Raw genomic sequence first — 18,972 nt, 5'->3', positions numbered from 1 at the left:
ACCGGTAATTCTGTTTCCTTGAATCCACTATGACGGCGAACCTGAATATATATGCCGTCATGGTGGATGAAATGGAAAGATAATTTGGGCAGTGACCCCGAATTGATTACACAAATATATTTTTGGGGTGTACCATAATTATTCAAGATCATTTGAATGACTGGGAAGCATACAGCTCCACTCTTGTCTGTGGGCTGCGCTTGGTACATCAGCTTTTTCTCACACAGCCTCTTTAATATTGTAAAGTGAGGGGGGATATATATATATATATATATATATATATATTTTTTTTTTTTTATAACCTGTCTTGCAGCATTTTGAAAGAGAACTGCGTCGCTTTTCTTGGCATGAGAAGAATCTGTCGTTAAACAGTCACGGGCTTTATAATACAGAGAAGGTAAGAAGCTCCCGGTCTACAGAACAAATATCCAGTGATTTTAACTATATGATATGATTTTTCTTACCATGTTCTGTGTGCTTGTATTTTTTTCCTACTTTGGTTTTTTTCTGGCATCAAAGCTGACCACCCGTTCACAGATCATCTTCTCTCCTGGTGGTTGAACATGTGTGCCTCCAGTCCATTTAAACTTGCAGGACTGCTCGAATGCTGTAATCTGCTTCTTTTTGGCAGTCCCATAGACTTTGACTGCCACCCCAATGAACCTGGGGACCCAGTTCTCATTTTTGGTAAACACTTAGGCTAGGCCTACACTGGTCACGGCCAGGATTGCCGAATTGCGGTGATCCCATAGAAATGAGATCGCCATGACAGTTCGAAGAAATCCAGCTTTGTTGGATTTCTTGTGACTGCCACGGCGATCTTATTAATTTCTATGGGATCACCGCAACTCGACGATCTACTGCGTCACCGTGTAACCCTAGCCAAAGGTGACTAGCACTTACTGCCGTACGGACTTTTACCTGGTTTTTCCTGGAGGTCCTTGTCAAAGCTTGACGGCCTCCAAAGGGATGTTTTCCAAGTATAACTGTTTGACAGTTGCTCGGGCTGCTCCCGGGGTAAGGCACCACCCAGCGGAGTTATGGCCCACCCGACCAGCGGTCGGCGCTTCTCAGGTTCATTTCCTCCATGCATCAACTTTCCAGTTGTAGAAGGCAGTGTCTTGGTCTTCCGGGCACACATTCACCAAGTTTTACCGGGTGCCTTCCTAGGCATCAGCGGATGCTGCTTCAGGCAGCAAGGTCTTGCAGGCGGCAGTGGATTATGCATCCTCGAGGGCGTTCTCTCAATGGGCATGTGATTGTTTCCCTCCCGTGGACTGCTTTAGGACGTCCCACGGTCCTGTGTCCCCCAATGATACGAGCGAGAAAACGAGATATTTTTGAACTCGCCTGTAAAATCTCTCTCGCTTTGTTCATTGGGGGGACACAGCTTCCACCCAGTGATTTCTGTTTGCCGCAAATGATAGCGGTTGGTGGGCCAGTATGGTCCTCAGTTCTGGTTCGGTCTGACTGGCATTGGTCAGTTATTGTTTGTGTACCGTATGTTTGTTTTTTTTTTTGTTTTTTTTTCTCCTACTCCTATTGCTTGGGCACAAACTGAAATGCTCGCTCTCTCTAGGCTGGAGGGGGGTATAGCTGGCAGGGTAAAAGTTATCACTTTTCAGCCTAGTGTCGCCTCCTAGTGGCAGCAGCAGCTATACCCACAGTCCTGTGTCCCCCAATGAACTAAAGGAGAAAGAGATTTTACAGGTGAGTTCACAAAAATCTTGTTTTTAATATGCCTGCGGTCATACAGTAGTGCCCTTCCAGATTATAAGACAGAGCTCTGATAATTGTGACCACCACATGACCAGGACAGAGCTTTATCCACTGATGCTTCCTATAAAACGTATCTTACAGACGCTGAGGAATTTCTAATGTAATCGTATAGCCTTTCATTACACAAGGAATAGACTTTATTGGCTCAATTGGAAAAGGGCTTGAAACCCTGTGTCAGAGGCGCTCTGAGCTTACATGCAGTTTGTTTGCTTGTAGGAATGCTCCATCCCAGCAACCTCTGAGGAAGAGATATTTGCACTTCTGGGTCTACAGTACGTGCCTCCCCCATACAGAAATGCCTGACCGTCACTGTCAAGATTGTAGCAGAATTTCTCCTTATCCAGGTACCAGTTTGTACCAATACGCACTAAAATATTTTAGAAAATGAATGTTAAAAGTGGTTTCTGAGTAGATTTATAGCCTGGTCTGAGGCTGTTCACACTTCAGCAGTGATTCCACAATACTGTCGGGGTCACACAGACTTTGTAGTATGACTGCTTCACAGTTTACACAAAAGCTTCAATAGCCATTTTTTGTTTTTTGATTGATCGTGACTTGCATGAAAGATATATATTTTAGCCCAGGTTTGTCCTTAATGTCCTACACATTGAAACCTTATCAATGTTACATGGAAATGTTCTATTGACTGCAATTTGTCACTCAAAGGGGTAGTCTGGTTCTGTGACGTTATCCCCCACCCACAAGATAGGGGAGAACTATTAGATTGGTGGGGGTCCTACTGCTGGGGCCCCCCACCCATCACGAGAACAGGACCCTGTATTCCGTGGACCCCTGTGAAATGAACAGAGTGGCCAGTCAGGCATGCACACACCCACTCCATTCATTTCTATGGGAGTTCAGCGCTCTATCTCTAAAACCCCCATAGAAAAGAATGCAGCATGAATGGGGAGCTTGCCCAGCACTTCTCTCCCAGTTAGGGCTCATTCAGATGACCGTAGTGTTTACGGATCCGCAAAACATGGATGTCGGCTTGTGTGTGTGTTCAGCAATTTGCGGACCGCACAAGGCCGGCACTTTCATAGAAAATGCCTACTCTTCTCTGCAATTGCGGACAAGAAAAGGAAATGCTCTATCTTTTTGCGGGGCCGCGGAACGGAACTACGGATGTGGACAGCACATGGTGTGCAGTCCGCATCTTTTGCAGCCCCATTGACCCGTTCATACGGACTTGTGAATGAGCCCTTACACAACTCATTATACATTTTTTGTTGTTATTGAATAAGGCCACTGGAATAAGCAGATTGTGAAGAAATTGTGGCTTAAAAACTTTATTCGACGAAAAGGACCCATGGGTCAGATAAGATTTATCACACAGAGGCAAGCTTATGTAAAAAATGGTTTATCTGTTCCATTTTTGTATAAAACACACGGGAGAAACCTAGCCAATCAACACACAAACCGCATGTACAAGACTTCAGGAACTTTTTTTTTTTTTTTTTTAACTTTGAACCTAAAGAACATACAAAGGTTTTCCTTTTAAGTCTACACTCTATTACCTTCCATTTATCTATTTCTTTTAGAAAAAGTAAAATTTTCAACGAAAATAAACAAAACAAATTCAACATATCCCAATTTTTTCTGTCCCAGTTACAGTACAATGGTAGAGGGCAGCAGATTATGTACTTTATGCAGTTTTCTGCTGTCCCTTCTTTCCAATGAGAGATTTGTGGATATGAGGAATAACGCCTGCAAAGAAAAAGGCAGAGAGTCATTGGTCTGTACAGTCCATCAGCATGGCAGATACAAGGCGCGCACTAATAACCGGAGAATGGCGCCCGTTCTCATCAGGTGCTAGTCTGCATAAAACAAAGCTGGGCGATATAGTCTGCGCTGTCTTGTAGTCAGACTTTCATTTTGATGGAGAACAATCACTAGAAAATAAATGCACAGCTTTGGCAGTAAACTTATTTAAATTGGGGCTTGTGCATACGACCATATTTTGCATCCGTGTTTTTATACGCAATTTTTTTGCAGATAGCCATCTGATTAGTTGCCATTGGAAACTTCTTGAACTTTACTTTTCACTAGTTTTCTCAAATCTTTACTAAGATAAAATGCAACACAGTATACCAGGGCAATAAGCAAATAAAATATACCTCCTCCTGCAATGGTGGCCTTGATGAGGGAGTCCAACTCTTCATCACCACGAATGGCTAGCTGCAAGTGACGAGGAGTGATACGCTTCACCTTCAAATCTTTAGAGGCGTTTCCTGCCAACTCCAACACCTGTTGTATTTTTTTTATTTTATTTTTTAAATTTAAGATTGCTTTAACACTTCATGAGCAGAACATTAGACTTATTTGATGTAATGGTAATGGAGTATTTGGATCTAATAGACAAAAGGAAAACCTACTTCAGCAGTAAGGTATTCCAGAATGGCAGCACTGTACACTGCTGCAGTAGCACCAACTCTCCCGTGGCTTGTAGTGCGTGTCTTCAAGTGTCTGTGGATACGGCCCACTGGAAACTAAAACAAATATTTTGTTATAAAGCACGTACTAATACCGTATCTCCTAAGGGGCGAGAAGCAGCTATTATGTACTCGTACAGTATAAAGCTGTCAGTACAGTTTATTATAAATTTAAATTAGCACGTGGCCACAGTGACCTCACTCTAAATGTTTCCATTATTTAACGTATACGTAAATGTATTCCATTTATTTTAACGCTTTCTTGCGAATTGTGGCAGTACTAAATCCCTGGGGTGAAAGGGGTTCTCTGCATTAAAAAGGCCACACTTGTTGGGGTGCCTTCACATGCTGCAGATTTTGGCGCAGAAAATTTCTACAACTGAAAATCGGTTCCATTCATTTGAGTTTTGGCAGCAAGCACATGGATTTCTACAAGCCTCATTCACGTGCAGAAAGGTTGTGCAACAAAACCTGCTGCGTGTGCAGGCGCCTACAGGCCTCTTTTTTTATATTGTTGTGATCGCGCCTGGAAAAAATGTGCCGTGTGTCTGCAGGATCTCCCATGATGTGAGTTCTGTACAAGAGATCAGCAATCCGATATGAACTGGCTGCATCACAAAACACTATGATGCACTCGGCTCAGAAGAACGTGGTTTCCCAGAAGATACGGGCCGAACATGTTTATGTGAAACTGCCTTCAGCCGGGTGTTTTCCTTCTGTGATGTGTGGGAAATCAATTGGCTGTCTGTGTGAGTGCAGGTCGTCCAACTCATGAAAACCCCATCACTCAATTTCTTTAGTGGAAAGTAATAGCAATTATAGAATACACAACCTCAAGATCTTTAATGGGTTTTAGAGGGTGTTCTGTCTCCTCTTACCTGCAGTCCTGCTCTCTGTGAGCGAGATACTGCCTTGGCCTTCGCCTTCCCACTGTCCTTCCCAGCCTTACCACCAGCCTGTATGAAAAAAGAAAATGAAATTTACGTGAACCGTAGTTTCCTTGCATTTATCTTTTCTGTGAGGAAGTGCTGCGTCGCAAGTGTATTAAATTGTGGAAAAAGAAAAACCCTGTATTAATGCATATGCATCTGTTATACGTTTTAAAGAGCCTCTGTCAGCATGATCAACCTTTAGTAAACCAGGCATATATTGCCTAGGAGGGTTGATTATGCTGAATAAAACACTATATATTATTTCTCCCTAGCTGCAGAGAGAGTATGTTTTATATTTATGCAGATTAACTAGTTGGAGCACCAGGGGGCTGTCCATAGTGCTAGGAGCACCGCTAATGCAACACTCCTGTGTTCTGGTCACTCCTGCCTCCCTTTTGATTGACAGGGCTAGACATCTTGTTCTAGCACTCGAGCTATGGCTGACGGTCAGCAGTTTGTGTTGGTGCCATACTGGTATGACTGTTATAAAGTAGTATAAATGGTAAGAACAGCACCAGTGTCTGTCACCCATCCTGCTCAGAAATGCAACAGGACATCTGCTGATGGTTCATCACCAGCCAATCTGAAAAGAGAGACATGGGACTGCAGCATCTCCTCCAAGCGATCTTTTATTGATCTCCATAGTACACAATCGCTGAAACATTGCAGATTTTCCGTGTACTGTGGAGTAGACCAGTAGAATCGCTTGGAGGATATGCTGCTGTCCCAAGAGGCAGCGGCGCTCTGGTGAGAGCTGTGGTCTCTTCCTAGGCCAGTGATGGCACATTCATTGGTCTGTCTATGTGCAGCTCACTCCCATTCAAGTGAATGAGCCTGGCCTGCAACACCAAGCGCAACCACTATATAATGTACAGCGCTGTGCCTGGTACGCGGTGGGGAGGCCGCAGTGCCTGTCCAAGCGCTGTCTGGGATAATTTTATCACCGCTACCAAACTACATGGACCCCCAGCACTACCTGATATGTCCTGTTCTTAGGTTGTACAGGGCACAGAGCCCTTCCAGTTGCAGAGAGGACAACTAGTTATAATTTCTGGCTTGTTAACGTGAAGTACTAGTTAGTAACCACTGGTTACTCCAGGAGCAGCACTTTGCTCCGTATGCACAGGGATGTTCTTATTTTTTACACGTGCATATTGTATGTCCTGAATATGGAGCTAAACTCGGTGGCCGCAGTGACCCATGTCTGTACCATATTCTGTATTAGTGCTGTATTGTACCTGTGGACAAAGTCACTCGCCTGCTCCCCTCCATAGACTGTAACCAGTCCTGTGCCGCTGGGGGGTTACAGATGAATACGAGCGTTCTAACAGGTACAACACGGTGCAGCGGTCTGTGAAGCCGGACTGGCCTGTAACACGTTGCGTGTCTGTTCTGAATTTTGGGTTTTTCTGTCTTTGTTACACTTTTTCCATCAGAGGACAAAACCCATGGGTAAGGCTAAGTTCACACCTGCGTTGGAGGCTGTTAAAAGCCTCCGATGCAAATTCCACTAAAAAAGACGGCAAAACCACTGCAACATGCAGTCCAATAAAATTATGGACCCCATGAAAGTCAATCCTGAAAAGAAAAGGTCACTGGTCACCATCTGACAGAGCCAATGTTTTCTGTCTGGGCAGAGGTGTAGGGGCACGTGGAGCATTAGAAATGTATGGGTGTTGTGCAGCTGGGCTGGATATAGCGATTCATAGGACGGACTATAACCTGACACTAATTTGTCTTCTCTACTTGCAGGACAAGGACTTGGTTTGGCTGGTGATCAGTATGGTGGGACAGTCCTGCTGGATGCTGGCGTCCACACGTTCTGGTACTGTGTAAATCCCTCACATCATGTCTAGCTTCCCCTATATGTGTTAGTGTTGCTGCGGCCAGCGAGACCCCCTCACTAGTAAGACTACTTTGGGCAGGGCGCCCCGCTTGGGTGGATGAGAAGTTTTGTAGACCCCCCTGCACCAGGCATGGCACAAGCTGTTCGCTTTGCTTAGAGCATCGTTCTCAAACTTTTTTTTTTTTTGTGATGTTTTAAAATGCCTGAAAAATCCTGCAGATTGAGCTGGTTTCAGACTTTTTTCCAGTATAAAAAAAAACTGCAGTCAGATGTGAGCTGTAAATCAATAGGACATGTATGAAACGCCTACAAACTGCATTTTCCCGGCCATGACTTTTTATTTTTTATTTCAAACCACAGAAAACTCCGGGTAACGACTGGTCTCTCCTGGCTTTTTCCCATAGACTTTTCTATAGCATAAAAACGCTATTTAAACCTGTGAATCCTTTGTAAGGCTGCAGCCACAGTTTTTAGTGTTTTTAAAAATACAATAACACCTGACTTTTGCAGCTTTTTTTTAAGGGTTCGGCTCCACAACATTCTTGGTCGGGTGACTACTAGGATGGCGGTGTGTCAGTGCTAGCATTCTCAAAAGGCAACTCTCTCTTTTGTCATGACCCCAGAATCGGAAAGAACTTGGCCCATGTGTCAGCCATGCTGTGACCCCACTGCAACCAAGATCTCAGTGTAGCTGAACCTCGAGTGTTTTGGAGTCAAATATTTTTTTATGGCTTTCTTTGCATGTCTTTATATAAGAAAGCAGGTACCTCCCACTGAAATGTCACTTCATAGATCCAAAGTTGATTCATTCAAACACTTTGTGGGGTTGTCTAATCATGGACAATGGGGGCATATCGCTAGGAAATGCCCACATTGTCTTATAGGTGGGGGTCCCACCGCTGGTACCCACACCTATATCAAGAACCGAGCCCCGCAAGTGAAGGAGGGCGCACTGCGCACCCGTTCTCCATTCATTTTCTATGGGGCCGGCTAAAATAGCTGAGCGCTGGGTCGGCTTTTTCCGTTGGCCCCATAGGAATGAATGGGAGCGGGGGACGTGCATGCGCGGTACGCGCCCATTCACGTCTATGGGGAGCCGGCTTGGTGGTGGCCGGACCGGAGTCCTCCAGCCACCACCTTGCGGAGCTCCATTCTCTATAAAAGGTTCAGGTTCCAGCAGTTGGACCCGCACCTATAAGATAATGGCATATCCTTGCGACATGCCCCCATTGTCTGATGAGACAACCCCTTTAATGCTGTCAGAGACCGGTCTTTATTGCCTCCATGTAGGCAAAATTCACTTCAGCCGAAGTTGCACAAGATTTCGGTGAATGAATTCGATATTCAGTTCTACATCTTTAAAAGCATTTCTAATTCGGAATCCGAAGTCGGGTTTGGTACCGGCTTGTACCTTGGTACTAAACCCGACTTCAGATTGCTAATGTGAACATGGAGGCAATACATTGGAGACCGGTCTCTGACGGCATTAAAACTTTGCCACTTGTGTTTTTTACAAGCACAGCAAAAAAATATATTAATGGGATCAAAAATGCGCCCCCCCCCCCCCCCCCCCCCCAAGAGCATGCTGTGATTAAAAAAAATATAAACACTACTGACCCAAAAAACACATCACAGGCGTCAAACGCATGATTTATGTTTAATAATTTAGAGTCGCATGTAACGCTGGTATTTGTTTTTCCCCGAAAAAGCAATCTGTGAAAAACCTTGTTAGACCACCCTAAGGCCGTGCTGCAGACCCACTTGCGGTTTAGTTGCATTAAATGGAAATAAACCAACTTTTCCAGTGGCGTCCGTGTGGACACTGCTCCAATAAGAGACAGGACCGTTCTTGCTGTAGTCGGGCATTAAACCATGTCCGCATGACAAAGCGTGGCCTCCCCTGAAAACAATGGGGGGGGGGAGTAAATCAGTACTGCTGCTGGTGTTTTTTTTTGGTGTGGAATGTCTGCTAAATTCCACAGGAAAAAGACTGTGTGAATGGGGCCTAGTGTTGGGGGGAATATTTTGTACAAGCTATATTTAAAACCCTAAACTGAAAAGTATCAGTAAAAGCTCGGCATGCGGCATTTTCCCAGAAAAACCACAAATGTTTATGTAGCTATTTTCATATTTCGAGTTGAATGTTGTGTGTGTGAAACCCACCTGGTTTTATAACTTTTCCACATCCCTTTTTAAGCGGTTTTTTGATGCAGTAGTGTTTTTTTTTTTTTTTTAAGCAAAAGTGGAAGCAAACTGAAAAAATATGAATGTGCATCCACTCAGTCAGATGCAAATCCACAACCTCCGGACCCTACACACCTGAATCTGATCTGACTTTTTATTTTTATTTTTTGTTCAATGAAAAAGGCTATAGAGACTGCTTGGGGTTTTTTTCTGCACAGAAAAAACACATGTTTTTTATGGGGGTTTTTTTTAGTGGTATTGTTTGCAAAACAAATACATGGATGGTGTCTTTCACTATAGAAAAAGAAATTAAAAAAGAACTGGGGCAACACACCACCAATTAGAAAAAAATCTACTAGTCAAAAAAAAGCCGGGGCGTCCTGCATTTTATATTTCCCACTAACTTGAGGAGCTTTTTTTCAGGAAAACAAACATGGCAAACACCATAAGAGCGGCTGCAAATTATGTTTCTTCTGCGCAGATTTACGTATGGAAAAACCGTAGTGTAATAGTGCTTTTTTTTTTTTTTTTGGGTGCAGAAATTGACCTTTCGTGTAGATTTAGAAATTTGCAGTCTGTCAATTCTTGTTGCGTTTTTCATGTGTGGATTTCACCCTTTTCAATAGAAGAGGAAGATCTACGGAAAATCCGCACTAAAATAAATTCTTTTTGCACATAGATCTGCACCATGATATTTCTACGCTTTTCCGCACCAAAAACTGCATATGTCATTTGCAGGTTTTTTTTGGTGTGGATTTGATGCGGCTTTTCCGCAAATTTTGCAGTTCTAATAAAATGTGAAATTCGCACAAAAAAATTGCACAAACAATTGACATGCTGCGAACTTCCAAATCTGCACAGCGCAAAAAAAAGCAAAGTGTCCATGAGATTTGTCTGACACTTTTCGGAGACTCTTAGGCCCCTTTCACACGAGCATGACTGATTGGCTCCGGATGCATTCAGTGAAACTCGCACCATTTTGCAGGCAAGGTCAGTCAGTTCTCACTCACGTGATAAAAAAACTAAAGGTTTACAAACAACATCTCTTAGCAACATCAGTGAAAAACGCATTGCATTCGCACTTGCTTCCAGATGCAATGTGTTTTTCACTGAAGCCCGATTACCCTTCTGTGGCGTCAGGGCTACGTGAAAAACGCAGAATATAGAACATGCTGCATTTTTCATGCAACGCACAAGTGATACGTGGGGAAAAAAACGCTCATGTACATAGACCAATTGAAATGAATGGGTCTGGATTCAGTGCGGGTGAAAGGGGCCTTACCCTGTGCAATTCACTACGTGTGCAGGTACCTTAACGCCGGTGTCAGACGCGTGAGTGTCGCGGTCCAGACTCGCAGCGCGAGTATCAGACAGCTCCCGTCCTGACCTCCCAGCACTGCCGGGGTCCCATAGCATTATATTGATTTTATGATGCTATGTAACCCTTAGAGGTCTGGAATGTAACACTGACATAATGCTGTCAGTGTTATCCAATACATTCCAGACCTCTAAGGGTTACATAGCGTCCTAAATCGAGCTCGTCTGACACCAGCCTAAGGCCTCTTGCACACAAACGTATTTTCTTTCCGGGTTTTATTTATTTTTTTGCAGACCGTATACAGCACCATTCATTTCAATAGGTCCGCAAAAAAACTGAAGTTACTTTGTGTGCATTCCGTGTCCATATGTCCGTTCCGCAAAAAGATAGAACATGACATTATTGTCCGCATTATACAAGGATAGTAATGTTTTTAGGGGCCAGCTGCTCCATTCCGAAAAATACAGAATGCACATGGACGTCATCTGTATTTTTTGCGGATCCACAATTTGCTGACTGCAAAACATCCAATGGTCGTGCGCAGGAGCGCATATACACAGTTTTGTTTTCTGCTTTCCATTCATTTGAGCAGGAGATTCAGAGCAGATTCCAATAGGGAATGTTGCTTTTTTCCCACATGTACTGCTTCCCATTGAAGTGAATGGGAGGCTGTTTTGAGGCATCTTTTGAAGCTGATTGAGATGGAAATGTGAAAAATCAGCACCCATCGCTAGGATATGCCCCCATTGTCTTTATAGGTGCGGGTCCCACCACTGAGACCCACACCTATATCGAGAACGAAGCCCCGAAAGTGAAGGAGAGCGCACTGCGCATGCGCCCTCCATTCATTTCTATGGGGCCGCCGAAAATAGCCGAGCGCTGGCTCGGCTATTGCCGTCTGCCCCATAGAAATGAATGGGAGCATGGGCTGTGCATGCGTGGCACGCTCCCATTCACTTCTATGGGAGAGGCGGGGATTAGTGCGTGGTGGTGGACTGACCCGGGGAAATCTGGGGTCCTCCAGCCACAGCGCTCCCTGCTGGGACCCGCAGCTATCAGACAATGGGGGCATACCCTAGCGATATGCCCCCATTGTCTAAGATGGGAAAAAAAATCCCTTTCAACTTCCTACTGGATCCAGTTATGCCTTTGGGCCAAAAGACTGCAAGCCACCATCTTTAGGCCCCCAGCAGAGTGGTTGCACTGTTTTTTTTATTTTTATTTTTTATGCTGCTTTTACATGTTGGTCAGTAAAACAAACAAAAAAATGCAAACACGAGCAAATTTATCAAACTGGCTTAGTTGCCCATAGCAACCAGTTTCCACCTTAATCTTTTCAGAGCTCCTTTGGAACAAGAAAGGAGGACTCTGGTTGCTATGGGCACCTAAGCCAGTTCTGCTTTAGGCCTCATGCACACGACCGTGCCGTTTTTTGCGGTCCACAAAAATTGGAAGCCGTCCGTGTTGCCTTCCGCAAGTTGCGGAATGGGCGCCGGCAATATAAATGCCTATTCTTGTCCACAAAGCGCGGACAAAAATAGGACGTTATATTTTTTTAGCGGGGGCCGCGGAACGGAGCCACTGATGCGAACAGCACACTGAGTGCTGTCCGCATCTTTTGCGGCCCCATTGAAGTGAATGGGTCTGCATCAGAGCCGCCTTTACAAAGACTGTGTGCATGAGGCCTTACACCAGTTTGATGAATCTCCCAATGCATTTTTCACGGTTTCTGGCATTTTTTGAACCACAGCATGCTCTTGCTTTCTGGTGTTTTCCGACAGCCGTCTCTGGGGTCATCTGCACACGGGTGAACGCATATAAGATTGGCACAAATTTCTACACTGATTTATGTGCGTTTCTGCAGCATATCCGCAATGTTCAACAGCGGATTTAATGCAGTTTTGCTGCAGATCTCACTCTTCGTTGGAAAAAAGTGAAATCTGCAGCTTAAACTGCAAACATGATTGACATGCTGCAGACTTGGAAATCCGCAACGCAGGTCAATTTCCTATTAGGAAAAAATCTGCAGAGTGAGGCCTCATGCACACGACCGTTGTTCCGTTCCGCAAAATGGGGTTCCGTTGTTGTTTCCGTATGTCTTACTTTATTTTTGGAGGATCACCAGACATAAAGGAAAGTAAAAAAAAAAAAAAATCTAAGACAGGTTTGCCATGCAAATGATAGGAGAAAAACAGACGCGGATTACAATCTTGTGTGCCTCTGAAAAAATGTAAATATGACCAAAAAAAAACTTAACCCCCCCCCCCCCCCCAAAAAAAACTACAGCCATCTGACTCATATTTTATGTATAACTTCAGCTTAAAAAATAAAAAATAAATTAATTTTTCAGTATTTCTGCACCATTTGTGTGGTTGTAGATCGGTGACTTACTGGCACACCTTTCTTGTGTACGTCCTGGGGACGGGGCACGGGGAGGTGTATTGCTGGTGGAAGGCAGGATGGTAAGAGCTCCCACAGACATTATATGTATATAAAAATACATCCACAAGTACAGATCAAGTTTTAATTAACTTAGAAAGCATTCCAGTGTTAGAATGTAGTCCCTGAGCTGAGTGCGTCCTGTCCTAAACCCCGCTCATGTATGTGCCACATAGGGATGCAGCACTGTCCAACCGACACAAACTACAGCTGGGCCATTAATTTGCCCCTTTTTAGTGTCTTTAGATTTATTTATTTTTTATCATATATTTTTTTTCTTCAGAGCTCTGATTACCCTTGAAAAGACCCTGCACGAGGTGTGCCGCTCCAGATCACCACAGGAGTCCAGCGCTGACAGAATGGGGAGAGCTCCGATCCCAGCCGTTCAAACTCCTAAGATGCTGTGGTCAATATCAACCGTGGCATCTGGGCAGATGAGATGCTCCCTGTTACCATCAGCCGCTGCGAACACCATCGCGGGGCGGCGATGCGCTGCCATGGCAACCAGGAAGGTAACAAAGGCCGCCACGACCGTGTGTATTACACTGCCTACCGCTTATACAGGGAGTCTCTGCTGCATTATAAAACTGATGTCCCCCTAATGAGAAAAAAAAGTTTATTAAAAATAAAAAAATTTGTGCATAAAAATGTTTTCTGTAAACTATGGTTTTGCTGTGCTCTCCACAACCAGTGTAATAAAGATGTTAAATGCTTTGTGAACAATGTGAAAAATTAAATTATGGAATTGTTTTTTTTTCCTGATCTGTGAACACTGACCACTTTCACACCAGCGTTTTGGCTTTCCGTTTGTGAGATCCGTTATGATGGTCCAAAACGGATCAGTTTTGCCCTAATGCATTCTGAATGGAAAAGGATCCGCTCAGAATGCATCAGTTTGCCTCCGTTCTGTCTCCATTCCGCTCTGGAGGCTGACACCAAAATACTGCCGGCAGAGTTTACTGTCCGCCTGACGAAGCAGAGCCAAACGGATCCGTTCTGACACCCAATGTAAGTCAATGGGGACGGAGCCGTTTCCTATGACACAATAGAAAACAGATCTGACCGCTATTGACTTTCAATGGTGTTCAAGACGGATCCGTCTTGGCTATAGAAAACGGATGCATTATTGTAACGGATCTGCCCAAAATGCTGTGTGGAAGTAGCCGAAATTTAAACTGCAAAAAACAATTACAATGCTGTCACAAAAAAATTTAAAATTATGCCTTACAAAAAACAGTCTCATTTGGCTACTAAGTTGTTGTCAGAAAAAAATTAAAATAAATCTGTAACCTCTTTTTCCCAACCCTATGGCGGTGTGATGTTATATGGTGGAGACATATGGGGAGGGGTCAGATGAGCGCCAGGTGCAGGGGTCGGACCAATCCCTGGGTGGCCATTGTTCTCCACTATATACACAAGGTCTGGCTGTCAACATCAGCTGATCACCGGGGGCAGCGCGACCCCTGCAGGCAGCTGGCGGCGGGGGGCACTACAGCCTGAGGGCTCCGGTTCTAGCAGGACAGACGCGGGCACTGGTGAGGAATGCCAGCATCATCTGCCCCGTAGCTGGGACCGGGACCCTCAGGGGCCACTTGCTCACTACCCGTAGTGTCCGGTTAATCCTCCCCCCGCGGAGGTGACGGTTGTGTATGATCCCCATCCACACGGAGCGGCCAGAACAATACCGCTGACATTTGCCGGAGGGCAGCGCGGACACCACATCCCCAGGTTGGAGCAGAGCGCTCTTCCCGCCTTTTCTCCCTACCGGGACTATTTACGTGCAGTCCGCAGCCCTCCCCGGAGTCGGCTCCACAACACTCCCAGTATTCCCCGCGGAGGGAACCTAAAATAATTACCATGTTGCGGAAGTTCAAGCGTCGCCGTTAGAAAATCCGGATACCGTTGTCCCCGTGTCTACGCTGCTCACTGGTGCCGGTACCGAGTACTCTCAGCCTCATACACACACAATAACCCCCCCTGCCCGTCAGGCCCGATGGAGAGGACACCGTACAACCAATCGCCTTATGCCTTCATGGTTTGAAACCGCGTCTTCGCCAATCGGATGCTGCTTTCTTCCCCAGGTGCCCAGTGTATACCCGCCTCTTTCACTTAACGGCTGTTTCCCTCCCAAGGCCCCTCAGCTTGCTTTTGCACACGGCACGCTGATAAGTGGGCGTGACCAAAGCGCGTCAGCGGGAGAACGGTAGCCAATCCTAACTGAAGTTTAGTGCTGATGGATAGGCACGTTCACCAATCATGTGAGGAACCGTTCAGTGGGCGGGCGGCCCGTGAGCTTGAAAGGATGGTTAGCCAATAGGATGAATGGCATGTAGAGAGGGGCGGGTTCATCACTTTCCCGCCCTCATTGCCTTGTTTGCGTTACGAGAAAAAAAAAATACTAAAATGGCGACTGAGCCGTACTAGCGATAGATAGTGCGCCGGGTATAGCGTCCTGGCGACGTTCTGGTAATGTCGGCAACATTGTCCTAAATAAACCATTCCGTGCGTAAACTGCGTGTGTTTAAGGGAGTACGTCATAGTCATTACCACACAAGCCGTAATTGTGTTGTGAATAAAAACGTTACGTCTCCGTAGGCGAAAACCACACCAAACACATGGGAATATTGACACTGTTTTTATATATATATATATATCATATAACGAAATAAATAAATTCTGAGACAATTTTATATTTTTTATAAAATATATATATTTATAAAATTGGCTAAAAATTGCCTCAGAATTTAATTATTTCGTGGTGAGCGCGATTTAGTCATCAAAGGTCCTTTTGCATGTCTTGAAAGAAGATGATGCCGGCTGCGACCCCTAAAGCCACATTTTACTATGCATTCTGTATTAAGAATGCTATTATTTCCCCTTATAACCATGTATTAAGGGAAAATAATACAGTAAATTGACTTTTATCAATTCACTTACATCATCTAGCAACCATGCGAGAAAACCGCATCCACACTTGCTTGCGGATGGCTATGCGATTTCCACGCAGCCCCATTAATTTCTATATAGAATATAGAGCATGCTGCGATTTTCACGCAACGCACAAGTGATGCGTGAAAATCACCGCTCAACTGCACAGCCCCACTGGAGTGAATGGGTCCGGATTCAGTGCGGGTGCAATGCGTTCACCTCGCGCATTGCACCCGCACGGAATTCTCGCCCCCGTGTGAAAGGGGCCTAAGAGTACCATAAAAATACTAAACACAGATTGGCGTTTGCATTTTATTCAAGCAGGGCAAAAAAAAACTGTGGAGATCTTTGGCAGGAAAAAATAAATAAAAATTAAACGAGGCAAAAATGCCAGAATGTGCTTTGATAAAAAAAAATATATATATATATATAAACACAGCGAAGTGACAAAAAATGGCACAAAAAACTGTTTGTACTTACAGCCAACATCTGGAAGTAGAATTTTTAGCATTAAAAAAGGCGAAAAAAAGAACCAAATATAGCAAAAGTCCTAAACAGTCCTATCATGAGGGCAATATTTGAAGTCCGTTTTCCCTGCATTGACGTACTTTGTGACAAATTTATCAAATGCCGAACATTGTTTGCTAAATTTGCTGCATCTTTAAACCTAACACTTTTGCACGCAGTACTTTTTTTTTTCTGTCTAAAATAACGGATCTCTGACGGAAATGGCTAAAACAGATGCCAGATGTGCTTAACTGATGCTCAGGATCTGTTTTTTTACAGGAGAGTTTTTTCACCTCCGAGTCTTTCTGTTGCCACTCCCCCTTCCAGTGAAAGGACCAGGTATCCTCATGCCCAGCCCTGACATCGCATGTGCTGGTGCAGTGAAGATCTCTTGTGGTCGTCTCCTGTCCAAGATCTTCACTGCACATGTGCCAATGGTACTGCCAGCACACATGCGTGAGATTTCAGAGCCAGGCATCAGAGCAGGAAGGATGTCTGGGAGGGGAAGTGGCAACAGGGAGAGGTGGAGGTGAAGCCGTGCTCCAGGATATAGGCCAGCCCCTTGGTGCTCTGAGTACATAATTTACATATAACTTAAAATAAGGCCCCTTTAACACGAACGATACAGATTGGCTCCGGATGCGTTCAGTGAAACTCGAACCATTTTGCAAGCAAGTTCAGTCAGTTTTGTCTGCAATTGCATTCAGTTGTTCAGTATTTTCCACGCGGGTGCAATGCATTTTGATGCGTGATAAAAAACTGAAAGTTTACAAACAACATCTCTTAGCAACCATCAGTGAAAAACGCATTGCATCCGCACTTACTTGCGGATGCAATGCGTTTTTCACTGAAGCCCCATTCACTTCTATGGGGCCAGGGCTGCGTGAAAAACGCAGAATATAGAACATGCTGCGTTTTTCACGCAACGCAGAACTGATGTGTGAAAAAAACGCTCATGTACACAGACCCATTGAAATCAATGGGTCACGATTCAGTGTGGGTCACGCATCGCACCCGCGCGGAAAACTCGCTTGTGTGAAAGGGGCCTAAGGCCACTTTTAGACGAGCGAGTGTCACGCTCCGGACTCGCAGCGCAACTCCCATCCTGAACTTCTAGCACTTCCAGGGTCGCATAGCATTATATTGATTTAATATGCTATGTAACCCTTAGGCCGCTTTCACACGGGCGAGTATTCCACGCGGGTGCAATGCGTGAGTTGAACGCATTGCACCCGCACTGAATCCTGACCCATTCATTTCTATGGGGCTGTGCACACGAGCGGTGATTTTCACGCATCACTTGTGCGTTGCGTGAAAATCGCAGCATGCTCCTCTTTGTGCGTTTTTCACGTAACGCAAGCCCCATAGAAGTGAATGGGGTTGCGTGAAAATCGCAGGCATCCGCAAGCAAGTGCGGATGCGGTGCGATTTTCACGCACGGTTTCTAGGTGACGATCGGGATGGGGACCCGATCATTATTATTTCCCCTTATAACATGGTTATAAGAGAAAATAATAGCATTCTGAATACAGAATGCATAGTAAAATAGCGCTGGAGGGGTTAAAAATTTTTTAAAAATAATTTAACTCTCCTTAATCCACTTGTTCGCGCAGACGGCATCTCTTCTGTCTTCATCTGTGAGCAATAGGACCTTTGATGACGTCACTACGCTCATCACATGATCCATCACTATGGTGATGGATCATGTGATGGACCATGTGATGAATGCAGTGACGTCATCAAAGGTCCTATTGCTCACAGATGAAGACAGAAAAGAAGCCGGCTGCGCGAACAAGTGGATTAAGGTGAGTTAAATTATTTTTATTTTTATTTTTTTTTAACCCCTCCAGCCCTATTTTACTATGCATTCTGTATTCAGAATGCTATTATTTTCTCTTATAACCATGTTATAGGGGAAATAATAATGATCGGGTCTCCATCCCGATTCAGAATGCTATTATTTTCCCTTTATAACCATGTTATAAGGGGAAATAATACAATCTGCACTACAACTAACCCAAACCTGAACTTCTGTGAAGAAGTTCGGGTCTGGGTACCACAGTCGGTTTTTTATCACGCGCGTGCAAAACACATTGCACCCGCGCGATAAAAACTGAACATCGGAACGCAATCGCAGTCAAAACGGACTGCAATTGCGTTCCTACTCGCGCAGGTTTGCCGCAATGCACCAGGACGCATCCGGACACGCCCATGTGAAAGAGGCCTTACGGTTCTGAAATGTATTGTATAACACTGACAGCATTATGTCAGTGTTATCCAATACATTCCAGACCTCTAAGGCCCCTTTCACACCGGTGAGTTTTCCGCGCGGATGCGATGCGTGAGTTGAACGCATTGCACCCGCACTGAATCCCGACCCATTCATTTCTATGGGGCTGTTCACATGAGCGGTGATTTTCACGCATCACTTGTGCGTTGCGTGAAAATCGCAGCATGCTCTATATTGTGCGTTTTTCACGCAACGCAGGCCCCATAGAAGTGAATGGGGCTGCGTGAAAATCACAAGCATCCGCAAGCAAGTGCGGATGCGGTGCGATTTTCACACATGGTTGCTAGGAGACGATCGGGATGGGGACCCGATCTTAA

At 44.8% G+C, this 18,972-nt stretch overlaps 2 protein-coding genes across 6 annotated transcripts in view; one reads left to right on the top strand and one right to left on the bottom strand.

Annotated features, from left to right (window-relative positions):
• LOC120986140 (DNA-directed DNA/RNA polymerase mu-like) overlaps positions 1–13,535 on the top strand; it is a 61,692-nt gene extending 48,157 nt beyond the window's left edge. For all 5 annotated transcript variants that reach the window (XM_040414513.1, XM_040414516.1, XM_040414511.1 and 2 more), the window contains 4 exons: positions 314–397; positions 1,996–2,123; positions 6,896–6,968; positions 13,214–13,535. In XM_040414513.1, coding sequence (XP_040270447.1) covers positions 314–397; positions 1,996–2,082 — 171 coding nt within the window. In that variant the 3' untranslated portion in view covers positions 2,083–2,123; positions 6,896–6,968; positions 13,214–13,535. The remainder of the gene's footprint in view (positions 1–313; positions 398–1,995; positions 2,124–6,895; positions 6,969–13,213) is intronic.
• LOC120986141 (histone H2A.V) lies at positions 3,124–14,957 on the bottom strand. The gene is made up of 5 exons (XM_040414517.1): positions 14,787–14,957; positions 5,090–5,167; positions 4,155–4,268; positions 3,897–4,026; positions 3,124–3,486 (listed from the first exon to the last, which is right to left on the bottom strand). Exons 1-5 carry the CDS (start codon positions 14,787–14,789, stop codon positions 3,425–3,427), a joined length of 387 nt encoding a protein of 128 aa, XP_040270451.1. The 5' UTR covers positions 14,790–14,957; the 3' UTR covers positions 3,124–3,424.
• Between the last annotated feature and the right edge of the window lie 4,015 nt (positions 14,958–18,972).

Source organism: Bufo bufo, chromosome 1 (assembly GCF_905171765.1).
Source record: "Bufo bufo chromosome 1, aBufBuf1.1, whole genome shotgun sequence".
In the NCBI taxonomy this organism is placed as follows: domain Eukaryota; kingdom Metazoa; phylum Chordata; class Amphibia; order Anura; family Bufonidae; genus Bufo; species Bufo bufo.
The sequence above is the reverse complement of the archived record's forward strand: the minus strand, read 5'-3'. Positions and strand labels throughout refer to the sequence as shown.

What these genes read in the sequence shown, in the direction of transcription:
- LOC120986141 (XM_040414517.1), bottom strand. An exon ending in CACAGAGAGCAGGACTGCAG is followed by an intron (nt 4,269 to 5,089) that starts GTAAGAGGAGAC and finishes TATTTGTTTTAG; the next exon opens with TTTCCAGTGGGCCGTATCCA. An exon ending in GGCCACCATTGCAGGAGGAG is followed by an intron (nt 3,487 to 3,896) that starts GTATATTTTATT and finishes TTTTCTTTGCAG; the next exon opens with GCGTTATTCCTCATATCCAC.